General features: G+C 39.8%; 1 protein-coding gene across 6 annotated transcripts in view; it reads left to right on the top strand.

Moving 5' to 3' along the window:
* The window catches only part of GAB3 (GRB2 associated binding protein 3), a 774,285-nt gene that overhangs the window by 710,264 nt on the left and 46,081 nt on the right, over positions 1-17,940 (top strand). For 2 of the 6 annotated variants that reach the window (XM_086850701.1, XM_086850700.1), the window contains exon 2: positions 10,007-10,086. The exons of the other annotated variants lie outside the window; for them this stretch is intronic. In XM_086850701.1, the coding sequence (XP_086706827.1) occupies positions 10,027-10,086 (60 nt within the window). In that variant the 5' untranslated portion in view covers positions 10,007-10,026. The remainder of the gene's footprint in view (positions 1-10,006; positions 10,087-17,940) is intronic. 6 annotated transcript variants of the gene reach the window in all.

The following is a 17,940-nucleotide window of genomic DNA, read 5'->3' as shown; positions in this document are numbered from 1 at the left end:
TGTCATATTCACTTCTGTTTATCAGCATTTTCTCTGGAGTGCTGATGTTAGCTTTTCCTCATAATATGAGGCATAACTGTCTTGTGGAAGAATATGGTGGATATAATTTGGTAGTGTACTTTTTCTTTGGCTAAAAACTAGCAGAAGAAATAATTTACTGATGATGGAATTATTTTTAATTTATTCTAATCTAGAGTTTCTTCCTGTAGACCACAGTATTGCAGTGAAGTGGCTGAATATTTGGTTTATTCAGTTAGCATTTTCCAGTTCTAAAATAACCACTATGATGTGTCTCACGGGAGCTGCAAATAAATTACGGGCATCTCATTTTTGCTATATTTTGTAACGAGTGTACTAATAGGCACTGTATGGCAGGCACAGTGTAAGAGCCTCTGATTCACCCAGCTGGTATCATTAGTAACTCTGTCAGTGAAGCTACTTTTGATGACTCAATATTCATAAAAGGGCAAAGTAGAGAAAACAGAATGTGATAAAGCTGGGATCTGAAAGCCCCCATTATACAGTCAAGATAATAGTCACAACAGGGGCTCTGATCAGCTCACAAGGCTGCTTGCAGACTGCTCGGCTCAGATTTTGCGCTACAAAAGCAGGGGAAATTTGGTCTATGTTATTCTCCAAATATCAACCACTAGATTAGCCAGATCTCTCCAGATTAAGTTTTGTTTTCTGGTTAGGAGGATAAGGTAGTCCTTTGTCCTTAATAAAGCAGAAAGAAATCTGCTGCAAGTACAGCAATGCTTAATGTCTTTTCTCATATGACTGGTTACACAGTGGTTGCTACAAACCAAATGGAAATTGTCTCTCACCTGCTGTAAACTAATTTTCCCCTATTTTTCGTAGAGTTTCACCAGCATGGCAGCTCGTGCATCTTGCACTGGGGTAGCAGATAGCTCAGGCTGAACCACAGTGATGCTTAAAAACAACAGAGCTTTAAAACAATGAGTGTTTAACTGACTTCAGTAGGTGTCAAGTGTCAACCGCTTACAGGAGAATAGTGTTGGCTCTGATTCTGAACTGACAACATACATAAATCCCCGAGTTCAACACCACCCTTTGTTTTCAACTGGAAAAGCTATGGTCTAAGCCGATGCTTCCAAGGAGCTTCAAGTGCCAGCTTGGCCTGCTGCTCATTGGACCTCTTGTGCACTGCCCAGCCCCATTTGCTCTCATGGGGTTGTCTTCCAGTTTACATTTTCCTGAGTTTAGCATCCGGCCTTTGTAAGGTCTGACCTGAGGGTCCCGTGTTTTACACACAGATAAATTCTTAATCCTTCATCTATTACATATGTCACTAAGAAAATCCATTAAATTTCAGTGGAATATGTGGTTAAAAGATCAGACAAAGCAGTGAATTCAGGTTGTGAGACTGGGAACTGCAGTAGTCCTGATGAAGCCACTGGGAATATTTGCAGTGTTTATAAAATTTAAAAAATTAATCTTTCCAAGACTAGAGCCTGAAGACCAAAGTATACCTTCATTAATATTTGTTCTCTGATGTAAGCTATTAGGTTTTCTATGCATAAGCAAGTCAGAATTTGCCTCTAGGTAAGCAGAACATTATTTTCAAAACTTTAAAAGTGAAAAGCAAGTGTAAAGAGTCGATATTTTTCCTGTAATGTCTTACAAAGCCAATGCTCTTAGTAGCACTATTCTTAGAAGTGTCTTATCATTCCCTAACAAAGGCTGCTATCTTGCATGTGCAGGAAACGAACATGAGATTAATTACCCATCTGTTAACTTTCTGAAAAAACAGAGAATTTAGTGCTAAACACAAAGAATTCATTAGAAAGCACAGGAGCTTTGCTACAGCAGGCAAATACTCTAATAGTGATTTAACAGCATCGACAATGCTTTTCTCTCTATCTGATACTTGAACCATGAAACCACCATGTCAGCCTATCTATAGAGGCAGTTGTGCAAGGAGTCTCCCAGGAGAGTATCTGGTGTGTGTTGCAGTTCTTTGTCCTCTAAGTGTGACCCAAAAGCTGTGCTGCTTTCATTTCCCCACTTGGCTTCAGCTTTTCTCATCAGCCAGGTCTGCATGGGCCTGAGGGGTGCCAGGGAACAGCCAAAGCTGGGGAGAAGCTAGGTATGGGGCAGGAGACAGAGAGGAAGAAGCTGCTAACAAAAACTAAATAGTGGTGGTGATGGAGGTAAAGTCCATCCTGCTCTAGAACAAAAATATTAAGTATCAGTCATAGCTTGACATTCAGCCCCTCAGGAGGAAAATGCACTGAAGATTTTTTGCTGGTGATGTTAGCAGATCAGTGAATACCAGCCTCTGTAGGAAATCAGATGAATTGGGGGAATATGCTTCAAATCTGATGGGTTTCACAGTTCCTTATATTGATGCTGAGTACATCCATCCCAATTCTGTAATGTCAGCATTGAGTAGCTGTCTCCTTGATACTTTTCATGTGGAAGTATATCTGATCACTGACTGTTATCATTTGCTATTTATTTATTGGAGGAGGTGGAAGAAAGGAATGGTTTCATGGCCTTGAAAACAAAGGACTTAACACAGCCAGTGCAAAAAATCATGATGAAAGGAAAAACAACATAGAAGAAGGCCCAGAGAAAGTCTAATGAAATACGAGACCAGTACTATTGAGAGGACACATTGTTCATGTGCTGACAAGAAGGAGATTTTTAACACACAGCTAATTGTTTGTCCCATTGTTTGTCACACCAGTGTGGAACAGCAGTGGTAGCTCCAATGTTTACTGGCTGTTAGTGTTAAGTGGTTTGCAGTAGTAAAGGGCCATATACAGATACTTGCCTGTTGTGAGTCACTGCAGTTCCATTTAAGTCAACACTGTGCAGCTGTACCCCAGCTGAAGAGCTATTTTTAATCTTCAGTACTATAAAATTGATGAGGGAAGACCACTTGCTCAAAAAAGGGCAAGTTTCCCACTTTACTTGAGTGACTCATTTCTTCAAACATTGTTAAAAATCAAAATTCCTTGTCAGCATCTCTGGAACTAGAGTCCCAAATGGACCCCATATTAGAAAATGTAGCCTTGTTCTTCCTATCCCACTTCTTGGACTGTCTGGTCTGAAAAGACAGAGAGAGGTATAAATTAATGTACCCTATGGCAAAAGCTGGTGGAGCAGTGTTGGTTGCTGCTGTGTCTGTGTGTGGGGCAGTAAGTGCTGCCAGAAGGACACAGCAGAGCCCAGCCCAACATCTCTGACCGTTAGGGGATCTGCCAGGACCCAACCGCAGCACACCAAGGCTGGGGGTTTAGAAGATAAGAGAATCTAGGCTACTTCTCCATTTTTAGCTGAAGTTCTGGCATTCATCAGGAGAACAAACAGGAAGTTACTAAGAAGAAAAAGTAAAGTAGAATTATGGAAGAGTTTGCTGAAGTAATAGGAACAGGAGTTGCAGAGCACTGCAAAGGGCAGGTGGGATGGAGAGCATCTGCTCTCTGATCCAGCGTTGGGCTGCTCTCACCAGAGGACACCACCACCCTCCCCTGAAAGAAACCCCCAAGTGCTTTGTAAGGTTAAGTACTCCTGCTGGTTTGGGGTTTGGGGGAAGTTTCTGAAAAATACTATCAAGAAGAAACCGAAATTTAATTTTTATCATTAAGTCTTTTATTTCCAAATGCTTCTTACAAAGCCTCACCTTTTGAGTCCTGTCCCTTTTGAGCAGAGAATTCTGACCACCTTTCATACTTTCCTAGAATAAATATCTCAAGCTCCCTGAGTTTATTTAACCAATTTGTGCAGGTTTTGTAACTGTGGTTCATAGGCTGGCTGGAAATAGGAGTCACATGGGGTGGAGAAAGTTGTCAGAGCCTTTTAGCTCATTCCAATTGCAAGGTTTGTGCCTGTTTTTTTCTGTTGTTTCTTCATTTTAAAATTCAGTGTATGTTATATCGATCTGGTTTGTATATTAAAAAATGACTGAATTTTGAGAAAATAAAGGGTTTCAAACAGAAGCTCCTGTGTGACAGTACATGTTCCCTTCTCTATGAAATCCTGTACAAATTGATCTCACTAGTAAAATAATAGCAGACTATGTTAGGGAGGAGTTTTCATCACTGGAATTAAACATTTGTAATTAACTATGTGCAAATCAGACCTTATTTTGGTAGGTTAAATGTTGTTTATTCTAGACTATTTTCATCCATTTTAACAATGTTTTAATAGTTTAATTGCAATGTTTAATGAGATAGGTTGACTTCTAAGAAAGAAATAATTTCTAAAAAATACTGCTGTTCTTGGCAACCTGTGTATCAGAATAATTTCTCTTGAACTATTTATTTGGGTGGAGTCGTAATAGTCCTGAAGCCCCAGGTTAATCTTTGACTGTGTATTTGCAGTGCACAGGAATGGCCAGCTATTGGTTTCTGTTCAAAACTGAAACACACAAGTTATCAAGTCTTTGAACTCAAAAATAGATCCTTAAAAAACATGCTAGTTTGAAAAAGAGAAGGAAATGTTAACTCAAGCGGTAATTAAATGAGTGATGTGGTCAAACATGGCTCAGAAGAAAATGCATTTCAAGTCATACTTCAGTGAAGTCTTTGTTGTAACATGGAATCTATGGAAATATGGATAAACACATTACTCCTAACAATGATGCATTAAAATTCTATGAATATTTGTTATAAAAATTTGACAGGTTTTTAGGGAAAGGAACAAGTTTATTCCTAAAATGTTACTTGTTAGAAAAACAGTCATTTTATTTGTTTTTTTTTGTTTGATTGATTTTTATTTGATTTCGAAATTAATTAGTAATGTGATAAGACAATGAAAAAATGCTGGTTTTGAAATAAAATTTGCATGTCAAAACATTATATCCATTCAAAGAAAATACATTTTTTTTCTCTCTCATTTAATTGTTAAATAAAATGAAATACTTTAACTTCTAAATTTTTTTCTGGTTTACAATAATATCCTTGACTTGTTTCAGTTTGTGTTGCATCAGGAAAATAAGCAAACAAACAAGCCAACATACACATAGCCATGCAAAACTCAGTTTTAAAATCTGCTGCAGCTTAGTATTCAAAATAAACCAAAACTGATGCCTAGTCTTTGTGCCAGAAAAATACTCCCTTTCTGAGGCTAATTCATTCATAGCTTTGTAATTGTTAGAATGAGAAAAGAGATTTCTTAGAGATTTTGTTATTCCCTTCCCTCCTGATGCCAAAAACCCCACCTGACCCCTGCAGTCAAAACAGCATTGTAGCTTTCCACAAAAGCCATGAACAGTTTCACATTTCAGTTATCCAGGATCCCTTTTCATAGAGCATTTTACAGAAAGGCAGTACAATGTCGTTATTAGTATGAATTTGAAATTACTTAAATGAAAGTGTTAATTTAAACAACTTAGATTGTCATATGAAAGCTTTTGGCTCATTTTCGACAATTTTTTTTTAAAAGACAATATTTTATGTGAGGCCTGTTAGTGATAAATATTCATCCTGACTCTCAAGTCTTGAGACCATGGGTTATGTATTCATATTTCTGTTGGACAGAATAATGGCCATAAGGGGACCCTTTCTAACTTTGCAACTGTTGTAATGTCAGCAGAGCATGTAGTTTGTGAACAATCTGTTTTTACATACCAGACTTGCAAACTGTTTGTAGAAGTTCAAGGATTTTGCAGTTGTGGAGTCATTTTTTCAAGCTGAGATAAACTAGTCATGTCAAGGAGAAGCCAATAGTTCAGAACAAGCATGAAGTATGTTTTACTCGCATACTTTACAAACTGAGCAGTAAATCCATGAACTTTGTCTTTGATTGCAGAGTCCTGGGTTTCTAAGCACTGGGAAAGCCGGCTTTGTGTGCCTGCTGTAAAGCTGCTCTTCCAGGGGCTGTTGCCGGTTCTACACAAAAGCCCCCGGCATTCAGAGGTGATTGAGCTGATCAGATCACTGTGGGAGGAGAAGAAACATCTGAAGAGATGCCAGCTGAGTTTACAGTAGCAGTGGAGAAACAGTTTCAGAAGTGATACACTTCTTCACAAAGTGTTCACTGCTGTTCCAGCTATATCATCTGTATTGTTTACTAATATTTATAGTGGAAGCTTTGCAAGCTTAAGAAGTTTTGCTTTTAATAAGTTCAACATTTTGAACCCATCCAAATAAAATAATTGCATTTTCACTGAGGCCTTAGGTTTAAAAATAAGAGGCAATCTAGTAGCTCAGAGAATTAGGTTCTTTATTATTTTCAAGTGCTTTGTTCCCACTGAAAAAAGGTTTGCAACATATTTTCACTGGGCCCTGACTCCAGGGCTACTTTTACAGGTTTTCACTGGTTAACTTTCCCAGTAAAACAGTGAGGTTTGGACTGTCAACTGAAAATAGGATTGTTACTCCCATTACTCCTGTTACTGTTTCACTTCATACTTTTTCAAATATTTCTTTTTGATAGATAACTATCACATCAGCCTTGAGCTATAGATTATAAAATAATGGTGAACTAATTTTGATAAGTGATACAAAACCACCAGATAAACCCCATCATTATTTCAGAATACTCCCCAAACTCATGCTTTCATCTGCTCTGAGCCTGATAAATAGTCAAGCTGAAACATCATAAAGGTTAGGGGACAATCAAATCAGCATAGGAAGAACAGACTTCATGGTGGTGACACTGATTCCCCTGTGCATCCCTCTCCTTTGGGTTTGCAGAATGGAAGATTAATAATTCTGGTATTTAAAGAAAAAAAAACCAAAAAACCAGCATTTATTGAAGTGTTACTAGACTGCAATGCTTCAACAATTTTAATATGTTCATATGTTCTTTTTTTACTTTCTTTTTTTTTTTTTTTTCAAATTCACAACTGAAACTACTGTTGCTATGTTACTATAATGGTGTGTAGGCTGCTAAGTAAATAGAAGGAGTTTAGTCCATGCCAGAAATAGAAAGCCGGGTCAAAACTGACATTTGGGACATGTTGATAAAAAAGAAAAAAAGAAAAAAAATATTAAATCTGTAATTATTTATTTACTTCCTATTATTTTCTTCAATCTCCTTATCCCTAGACTACTTAGAAGGAAATTGCAACAGAATTTCTGAGCATGTCAGAGTATAAAAAAATGACACCTTGGGATTTCTAAGCCTTTTGGCTTTGTTCTTTGCAAGATCAAATTTGCATAGTAAAACACTGGCACCTCACACTCCTGTGAATTGAGCAGTTACTTGGAGGTATCAAAAGACACCAGGACTGCTGAAAATTCACTGTCAGAGGGAATAAGCTTTGAGGAAAAAAACAAACTCAGGAAATTTGAGTCCATTGTCCTTTTTGGGGTAGACTGGCAGGTTCTCAAAGACTAGATGTACAAAAATGTGCTCAGGCTCTTTGTGAGTAGCCCCAGGTACCTGCCTGCAGTTTCAGCTACCTGAACATCTTTGTGAGCCTGGCTTGTTATCCTCCACAAGAGCAGGGTCATTTCATCCTCCTCTGCTGCCTTTATGTGCTCCTGATGTACCTTGGCATCAGGAGCTCTAGTTCAAGCTCCAAGGGGTGATTCAGTAAATGGGGGGCACTGCAAACCACTTAGGTGAACAGTATAGCCCAGCCCTCCCTCCACCCATGTGAACTGAGGCAGAAGCACCCCTATCCCAGGAATGAGCCCAGCAGCCTCCTTACTTGCAGAGGGAGGCCTCTGATTTTATTTCCAAGATATGTCTGATGCTGGAAGCTCAGGGCTGTGTTCCTTGAGCACCAAATCCTTCACCCTTCCCAGCACCGCTGTGAGCAGGCACAGTGCCCTAATGGGCCCTGCCTTGCCCTTGGCACTGCTGCTCCTGGGAGCATCTCTGAGCCCACAGCAGAGCAGAGCAGCTGGACGCTGCCAGACCTTTCCCTGGCAGGAGGTGGGACATGGAATGGCACTGAGCAGTGAGTTAATTTAGCAGATTTATAATTAATGTGGAAGATCTTCTCTTTAAATATGTATGTTTACTTATAAACAAATTATTCATGTGACACAATATGAGGCCTCTAATTTCTTTGTGTGTTAGGGAATTTCAATAAGATACTTTCCTAATTTTCTGCCCCAAGCCAACCCCTAGTGCCTTAGACCTTGGGGTGTGTCTGACTTTCTGTGTCAGAAAACAAACAAGTAGTTTAGGTTCCATCAGGATTGTTTATTTACTTTCATCACAAGTTTGCTGCTACAATTGGTTATTTTCTTCCATAGCCGGTATTCAGCCTCACACTGAAGGAGAGGGTGTTAGAGGCTTTCTTATCCCCTGTGCAGTTCAAGCCCTCATTTGGACCATTAGATCCTTTATCCTTGCCAGAGACTGCATTTTTCTCAAACTCTAAAGTGCAATTACTATGATTTATCTCTCTTCAGAGTGAATAAGATTTTACCAGGCATTTTCTCCACAGAAGTCTGCAGCTGGGAGAAGAGTGTTCTACAGCCTGTCCTTTCCAGGCCTGTACTGCATATGCTCATCAAACTGCCCAGTGTTAACCAGCAACCAGCAGCATTGCTAAGTGGAATGAAGGATGAATTATGCCTTCTGCAGTTCTGTTATGTTGTCCTCCTAAGGGACCTTTTTGCCTTTCATTATATTTCCAGGTCCTTGAAATGATCTTCTAAAACTTATAAGTAAACTTGTTTTTCTGGTTGATAGATTAAAGCAGTTTATGCATTAGAGTAGTCCATATGGGCTGTAGGGATGTTTGCCTATGCTCTTGGCTGGGGCAAACAGCTTGATCATTAAAGTGGATGAAATTGTGCCAAGGCAGAACCTGGCAGACATGGGCAGCTTTCAGATAAGCTGTAGTTAGCTGGATGAAGATTAAGCATATTTACATTGCTGCTCTCAGTCACTACAAACTCCCCTCACTGTGGCACTTATACTTTGTCGTGGGGTCAGAGATGCTGTAGTGAAATTTGCCACTGGAGAATGGGCAACGTAAGTTTGGGAGGTGAAGAGTCGAGGGGAGCTTGTGTGAAGCTGTAGCCGTGCAGTCCTTTCCAGAACACAGTGATGGAGAAGGGTAGTCATAGAGATGCACCCCAGTGATAGGTCTAAGGAATGATTTGCCTGTAGTTTAGCAACCTTGGTTATGTGAAGACATCAGCAGTAATGGTTCTTAATTCTGTTGTGCTCACTGTGCACCCACAGATAGGTTTCAGTTTGACTTATTCTTTGAGTTTACTGGATTTGGAAATGGAGCTGGGATCTCTGTATGAGCATATTGTTGTTAATTTTAGTAATGATTTTATTCATGCATATGAATAAAATATTAAGAACAAAGCACTCAGATGTAAGACCTTACACTATTAATGGGCATAAAGCCTAAGATCAGTTTGTTGTAGGGCAGCTGGTCACTTCTGACTTCCAGCTGGGGTTGCTGCAGTCGGAGTATCTATTTTGAGTGGAAACATGGTTGGGCAGAATCACTCTAGATTTAGTTCATAGTGCACAATGTTCAATGGCTCCTTCCTGGGATAACAAGAAAATGCACATGAGCCTGCACGCTAACAGCAGCAAAATATGGTATTACATCACAACTGAGTCTATACTATCTAGCATGAAACTTCTTCTTTTCAGAGTCAAATACACGCATAAAGAATATAAAGGCCAAGTAAGCACAGGCTTTAATAAGCTGCTGGAATCAGGCAGGTGCACAGTTGGACTGGAGGGTTAGATCTGAAGCTTTCATTTGCCTTTATGAGTTTGCACAAATCTGCTTGGAATACCTCTTTGTCCTCTTTGAAAATGTTTCATGTACAAAGTACTAAGACTCATCAGAAAAAGACCCTTGAAATAGAAATGTCACCTCATGTTCTTTAGCAAAACAGGAGCTTAGAGAGAAACCAGAAGCTAAAAACTGTAGTCGCAAATTCTAACCCATTATGATCATATTTACGGTCATTTAAATGATCTGAATTGTTTTCCTACACATTTCTTTCTAGTAACAACAGTACCTTGTGACTGGTGATGTCTTGTTGCCTTTAAACACTGAACTTGAACGTCAAGTTGAGCTCGAGGCCTTTCTCTTTAGGTTTTCTATGAATTGGCTGAATGCAGATCAAGCACAGAGCCATGGTCCTCAGCAACAAGAGAGTGGGAAGAGAAAAGCAGGTAGGAGGATTTTGCATCCCAGTGGAAACCCCCAGATCTGCCATTATTATCAGTGCTCCTGGTAGCTCCAGTGACACTGGGAGAGATGGTATGTGGTATGGGAACTGCAGCATTTACCAGATTTTGATTGGAAACTGGAGGCAATGAATGGATATGAATATGCACAGTTTCAGTTCATTTTGTATAACAACTCACTCACAAAAATTTCCACAAAAAGATATTTCAGCCAGATAGAATTACAGTGAGAAATAAAAGCAGAGTTGTAGAAAAATTGGTAATTTCTTAAAAAGAGTAAACTGTCACTGAAATGTCTCACTTTCTATTTGAGAGATTAAATCTATGTGTGATGCAGCCATTTTTGCTTTGCCTGGCATAAAATTTGCATGACTCATGGCCAGTGGTATGCTGGGGACCTAGAAATACAGAATGCAAAAGCAGATGATGGCTCCTGGCTGGGGGATTCCTGCACCATCTCTGAAATGATGACCCTGTTTGATGGGGCAGCAGGTAGAGAGCAGGCAAGTGCATGTAATTCTTCTCCCCAGGTGAGGGTAGTGATCTGAGGGGTGAGAGACAATGTGAAGGCTGCCAAACACCTCCCATCCTACCAGTCATGGATCATGTAACGGATCAAGCAGGACAAGGTTTGCATTGAAGAGGGTGTATGATCTGAAATGCTGCACATAGGAAAGAGGAGTCGCAGTCCTAATTTGAGCACCAGGCAGCTCAGCAGATGGCGCAGCAGATGAGTTGCTATGCATCATGGCATGTGTGAGAACACAGAATCACAGAATGGCTTGAGTTGGAAGGCACCTTAAAGATCATCTCATTCCAGCCCCCTGCCAGGATGCCACCCACTAGATCAGTTTGGTCAGGGCCACATCCACCCTGGCCTTGAACATTTCCAGAGAAGAGGAGCCACTGCTCTCTGGGCAACCTTTTCCAATGCTTCACCACCCTCTGAGTAAAGAACTTCTTGCTAACATCTAATCCTAACATGAGAGTGGTTGTGAGGCATGAGCAGGCACAGAGCCCTGTCCTGTGCGTGGCACAGGATACCATCAGCTGCCATATTCCTTATGCCAGCTGTACTCTCCACCCCCCATCAGGGTGCTTCCCTGGCTTGCACATGAAGCTTTCCGCAACAGTATTTAATTTTGCTGTTCTCCATTACAGTCATTTCCTCCACCATGCTTTGCCCTTCCTCTTCGAGCAGAGCAGAGCCCATCTCCAGCAGTGGAGGTCCTTGCCAGTCACAGTGACATCCAAGTCACATCACTGACTTCTGTCTGAGGCAGCAGCTCTCTGAGCTGGCACCTCATGGGGAGAAAACCTAGTGCTTTGGGCCACAGAACAGCCTTGTTGGCATGTTTTGGGGTTATTTCCTATAATTCCAGTTCTTCCTGCAGTGAAGTCTAGTGAACAGAGATATTTCATGTGCATCCTATGTGACTTGCTCCTTTCCTAACAACTTCAACTCTTTGGGAGTTCTGGGCAGGGGGGGGAGGGGGAAATTCAGAAGATCTTAAAAAATCTCAAAAATCTCTTTGTTTAGGAGCTGGACGCTTTGCAACTGACTTTCTTCAGAGGATCTGTTTTGCTGCTTGCTGGAGTCCTTAGGGCTCCATTTGCAAATCACCTAAGCACTTATGGCTAGATCCAGGAAAAAGCATCTTTTCCCCTAATAGCTTAGAGTTGCCATTGACACCTCACAATCACATTGTGATGCCACTCAGCATACCAGGGCTAGAAGCTTCTTTTTTTTCCAGGCTGTTAATTCAGAGCAATATATTCCTGTGGGAAATTCCAATAATTCATGTTTAGTGATACAGCAAAAATCTGCTTCACCTACCAGTTTGTGTGTAACACTGGTAAAATGATTGTCACTGACTTGTTTCAAGAAGCTCCATTTCCAATGTAATCTGCAGGGAACCCACATAGATGTATCATGATGCATGAATTCAAATCACTATAATTAGGCTGATAAACGGTCTTCTCAGATATACTTGGGGTGAGTGACATCTTTTTCCTTTAACTGTTTCTGGAGCAACATAAACCAAACTGGGAACAATATCAGTGTTCCCATGGCATACTCATGCCATCAGATACATGGCAGGTCAGCTATTCAATAAAAATGCAGACAGCATTTGCCTTTGATTCAAGCAGCAGCAACACAAGCAGTGGTAATCCCTGCTTTCCCACACACTATCCTGTCAGATTCCTTTTGCTATCTCCAAGCCTTAAGAGTATAGTCCAGGTTTTGTGTGCCCTTTGCCCTTGTTGTATTTACTCAAATTGCTAACAATGAAATTCTTTAATCCCTCCTGTTTTTATTTTGGCCCCTTGGAGCCTGCACTAAGACTTCCCAATTTATTAATCTCATCCAAGGGTAGTGTTGATCCATCATTGGGACAGTAATTTTGTGAATCTCCAGTGAAAATTCTTTGAACCAGGTGGTGGACTAGGTTGCATGGTTGAGGATATTTCACTAGAGGACCTGTAGAGACTGTTTAGCAAGGAGAACATTCTGATTTTCCATAATTGAATTCTGTATATACAGAAGCCAACCAACAACAAAAAATCCAGGTCTCTATTCACTGCTCGCACAATCAAACTCTCTGAAGTATCTCTCAGCATAAAAAGTATGAGATAAAATGGAAATTTTTAAGCTAGTAAAGGGAAAAATTAAACGTCATGATCGTCTGTTTTATTGTTAAGAAGCAGAAGGATGTTAAAACCTATGCCATGCTGGCTCTTTGTTTTTTCAACAAAAATATTTTTGGGGCCATTATACATGCTTACAGTAAAACAGTTAAGAAAAAGTGAAATCCACCATGAGTTTTGCATTACTTTTTTGTTCATAACATGCTTTTGCAATAAAGCAATCAGAATGCAATAATAAAAAATGTTTCTTCCATGCTTGAATATTGGTGGCTGTCTAGAAAATTGTGTGTTCCTTATATTCTCTCAGGTCCAGTCCAGAGCTGCCTGACTTGTTCAGTGGCTTTCTTCAAATAGGAATGATGAAAGCAGGCCTGGTACGTTTCTGCTAAAGACATTGGAGGAGCCTCCAGAGCAACAAAGGGAAATGCCCAAGTGCAGGAAAAAATCTTATCTTTTTGTGGAAAGATCTTGTAGGAAGCACAAACTGCTTGTGGCAAGGGCTCTGCCAGTGCAGATAACCTTTCTGCCTGTAGCAACTTTCTTGAAAACCTTTGTCTAAAACCAGTTATCACTCTGCTGGTGCAGGGTGTTGCCTCTTCTGTTTCCAGTAATAACTCTGATCTGTGGCTGGGGTCTGTTCTGGGAACAGGCTACAGGCAGTCTCGTTAGTCAGCAAACACCAGAGCCCCAGGGCAGGGACCCCACATAAGGGAACAGGGAAACAGGGACATATTCAATGCCTGTTGATAATCCAGCTGTTAAAAATAAAAGTTGACTTGACGAACTTCTAACCAAACACCTGTTATGTCAGAAGGGAACTCTGACATGATGATAGTAATGCTCAGCTTCTAAGGTCAGGGTATAACTGGTAAATGCTGGGGGGATCTCAGCTGAGTGGAAAGAAGAGTTGAGGTAGTTATCTAAATACATGAGGCCTTGGCAAATTTGGTCCCTATTCTTTTGAAATCCATGTCTCATCATGTTATACATTTGACTTACTATTATTACTGTATTTGCTCAGCTTTTTGGTGAAAATACCATTAATTACTAATTTAGTTCAGTGGAATGTGTCTAACAGTGTACGTGTAGTGCATTTAGTGATTTCAATCCTGAGCCTGAATTGCTCTTTCCTGTATATAATGCTGGTGGGAAAAATTCTTTGTTTCACAGTGTCAAGCCCTTATTTAATCGAGAACCAAGCCAGAAGCAGAGAATTCTGGAGAAGATTGTTATGCATCGGAAGTCACTGGTAGTAAATCTCTCTGGCAACAGTGTCTGGCTGCAGTTGGGGGACTTTCCTTCCAGTTATTCCCTCCCATGGCTGTAAATGCAGAGCTGGTATTTTTGCCTGTGCAAAGGCAAGGCAGAGTCACCAAATCTACGCTAAGGTACAATCCATGCTCAACTGTGTCTGGTACTGGGAACTCAGAAGCTATCAGGACAGAGGTAGCAGCTTTATGGTGTGGGAATGCAAGACACACACATGCAAAAAAAACCCCAAAAGAGTCTTACACTCTTACACACGTGCAGCACAAGACTTGAATGTCTCTTCAGAAGCCTTTGGCTCTCTTGCTTTTGTCTCTATCCAGCCAGCTCCACCTCTCCCACTTTCCTCCTTTGGACCCTCAGCATCCATGCAAATGCTTCCTTGGCCCCCTCAGGTGGCTGTGGCCCATGCTAGCCCACATAAAAGTGAAGTAGTCACAGGCTTAGGAAATGGCAAACAAGCAAAAAGATCTCTCCCTGCTGCTTCTGTCCCTTGAATGCCAGCTTCTTTAATCAGGGGCTAAGAGAGTCTTGGAACACAGTCATATTCCTGTGATTAGGGCTGTGGTCCTGGGCTCTAGAAGAGCTGAGCTGTCTCTCTCAAAAGGTTTTCTGACACACAGAGCACGTGACATCTGTCACATAATGCTGTGAGAAAACAGTGGTTCTACCTCAGAGTTGAAGCAATGTGTGAAATTAATCATAGGTATATGTCACAGGTTCTGATTTAAATGCAGATTAGAAAGCATGCAAGCAATAGTCTGTCTCTAGAGACATTGTTTCTTTGCAGAAAAAAGAATGAAAGTGAAAATATCCTGAAAAACAATGAAGAGTGCTCCAGCCTGCAAAAATACCAATTTTTCATACTGGACACAATAATTGGTACAGGGAAGTGGCACAGGATGATTCATTCATTTTCAGTTTTAGTTGTACATTATGGGTCTGATTTTGCACATGATTTTGTACCCAAGAAAAGCTTTAGTTTTCCTTTTAATTGTCAAATAGGAACAAACACAAAATCAACCATGGAGAACGAGCCTTGGATTAAACAAACACAAAGTCCTAATCTTGTTGGATTCAAGACCATTGGATTATTCTGCCTAATTTTCATAAAAAATGAAATAAACTATTGTGGACAGGAGACTGAGGTTACAGGATTAATATTAACATTCAAGGAGATATACAGAAATATCCTATGTAATATTTAAAATTTTTATTTTGGATTTATTGAGAGATGACTAGTCAAATTCCTAGATAGGTTTAAAATTCCATTTTCATTTTTTTCAAGAAATCATTGTTTAAATTAAATATATTTTAATCTCATGACAGTAGCAATGCAATAATATTACAAAGCACCATCATTCTCAATTTAAGTAATAAGGAAGTCACAGAATAAAATATGGATGGACCATATGTGTGATGGGTTTAAAAAATAAATTCAAACAGTCAGTAAGACTAGAAGCTCAAAGTGCCAAATTATTGTTGCCAGAAGTATTTTTTTTTATCTACGGATCATGATTTCCAAGAAACAAGTGAAAAATGTAAACACTTCCAAGCATTTGTCCCTTTAGGCACAGGGTGTATTAAAAAACAACATCAAAAAATACTTCAGGGACTGAAAAGAAATGCTGGCCAGGGCATTTTAGACAGAAACCAATAATGTCCAACCTGGTGAACAAGCAAGAAGAAAAACTTGCAAATTACTTTATTACCTGATTCATGGAAGTCCTCCATTCAGCTGAGTTCTAAAATAAAGTTCCCTTTAAGTTTAAGGAAACTAATTGGAAACCCTCTTCTGTACCAGAATTCAAAGCAGGAGATGGTTGTGTTAATAACTGGTAAGCAAATAGTCTCAGAGGAAAAAAACACAGAGCTGGAAATCATGCTCTGCTAAGTTGGGTCAGATTCCGTGCTTTAATTACATTGCATGAATAAATTATTGGAAAACAGTTCAAACTTTTTTTCAGAATTGAAAAGGATAATGCAAATTCTTACTTTTGCAAAGCAGGATGAAGTGTTCAAAAGAGGGTTGCATCATGACTCTGCTGCATTATTGGTTTAGAGATGTCCTTTTGAGTAATACAGGTACAAACATCCCATTGCTCCCAGGCTAGATTGTATAAGTTACTTAAGCATCTAAGTTAATTTTGTTTCCTATATGGGTTCTTTGATGGTGGTTTGATCCACAATAAAAAGGTAGTAGGAGTATCAAAGATAGTCTGAGTATGCATGCTGAGAGGGTGAAAGAAAATCAGCATCACACAGTCTTTCATTAAATAATAAATGAACATTAAATAATGGCACTAGCACTGTTTCATCTGAAACAAGAAGCACATTGGAATTCCATACAAGTCAGTACAGTTGATTTTTCTTGAAAATCTCCTGGAACCCAGCTGAGCAAAGACTGTAAGTTTTGGAGCTCCCTGGCAAAAGTAATACTTTGTATTTCTCCTCAAGTCTTCATCTGTCCAACTTCTGCTCTGATTGCACACAAAAATAGCTATGGCAGCACCACAGGGATGGCCAAAGTCAGAGCAAAATTCTTTGGGTTGTACTTAGCACAGATCATACCCATCAGAAACCACCAATTTCAGACAGTGTTGAGTGTGAAATCAGAAAGTGGCCACTGTCTAAAATTTTTCTGTGACAATCTTTGAAATTTCCCAAGAAAATATGCTTTGCTGTGCAAGAAGTAGTGTCATCAAAGTCTTCCTTGCCTTTTTTGGAAGCTTTTTCAGTATTCCTCTATATCTTAGTCTACCCATCAGCTTTCTGGGGTTAGATTGCTTTTCAACAAATTCCCTGGTTTGAGACATCACATTGTATTGCTTATCTTTACTATGCACAGGACGCATGGCTTTGTGTCTGATTATTCTTGTAACCTGCTGAAGCCAGAAAAGAAATTTTTCTCCTTGTTTCTCTAAGGCCAGGATGTCTTTCTTAATTTTCCTGTGTGATACTGTTTTCTCTCTCTGTGGCCTTCCCTCTAAATCAGCGTCTTTATGAATGGAAGAGGCACTTCCCTTGGCATATGCCTGGGATTCAGCAATGACTTTTAACACAAACATCAAGACAGCATCACAATATGATTCTTCCTGGACATCATAAAGTAATAAAAAAATGTATTTTCTGCTGAGAAAAGGCTTTTCTATCTTGCAGAAGGACTAAATCAATCATCAAGTACTCACAAGTTCACATTTTTGTCTTTTGTCATGTCTCTCCACCTTCTAAAACCACCAGCTCTGGGCCAGTGCCCTCTGAATGGACATAGCTGTACTTCAGTCACTCTTAACTCTGTGGATGTATCTCTGTAATGTTAGGATTGAGAATCCACTCATGTCTGGCTTGTTTAGCATCACTGTTAGTGTAACACAGATCTTTGTCCTGACCAGGAGGTATTTTACCTCCCAGCTGGCTTCATTTAAATCTAGCAATTAGTTTTAACTGTTAGTTACCACATCAGCAGCAACCTGGTGGGGCTACTGCCTGCAGCACACACTGTAGGTGTTGCTTGTTGCACTGGACCCTCACAAGGAACATTTACAATCTCCTTTGCTGAAAAACATGGTAACAAAGAGTCATAAGTGAAGGAGAAGAGTAGGAGTAATTCCGCATTCAGTTCTAAATTTGTGTCAAGTGTGGGATGAGGTTTAAAATAAGCAAAGATAATTGTCGGGGTTCTGTTGTTTCTTTCCACCTCTTACTGAAGTAATTTTTGATCATAATCCTTGCTTCTTTAAAAACGTAAAATCAAGTGATGGATCTTTGCTGAAGTGTTTCATTAGTTACAATTAAACTTGAAAGTTAGAAGGAGGTGTTACTTGTTCTTGCATTTATTTCTACGTTATTTTTTCATGTCTGACTAGAAAAGGGTAACATGTAAATGTCTCTTAGTGGTTTAAACAAATAAGCATGAAGTCTAAA

Source organism: Cyanistes caeruleus, chromosome 14, assembly GCF_971803275.1.
Source record: "Cyanistes caeruleus chromosome 14, bCyaCae1.hap1.1, whole genome shotgun sequence".
NCBI lineage: Eukaryota > Metazoa > Chordata > Aves > Passeriformes > Paridae > Cyanistes > Cyanistes caeruleus.
Note: the sequence above shows the minus strand (reverse complement) of the source record. Positions and strands in the feature narration are given on the sequence as shown.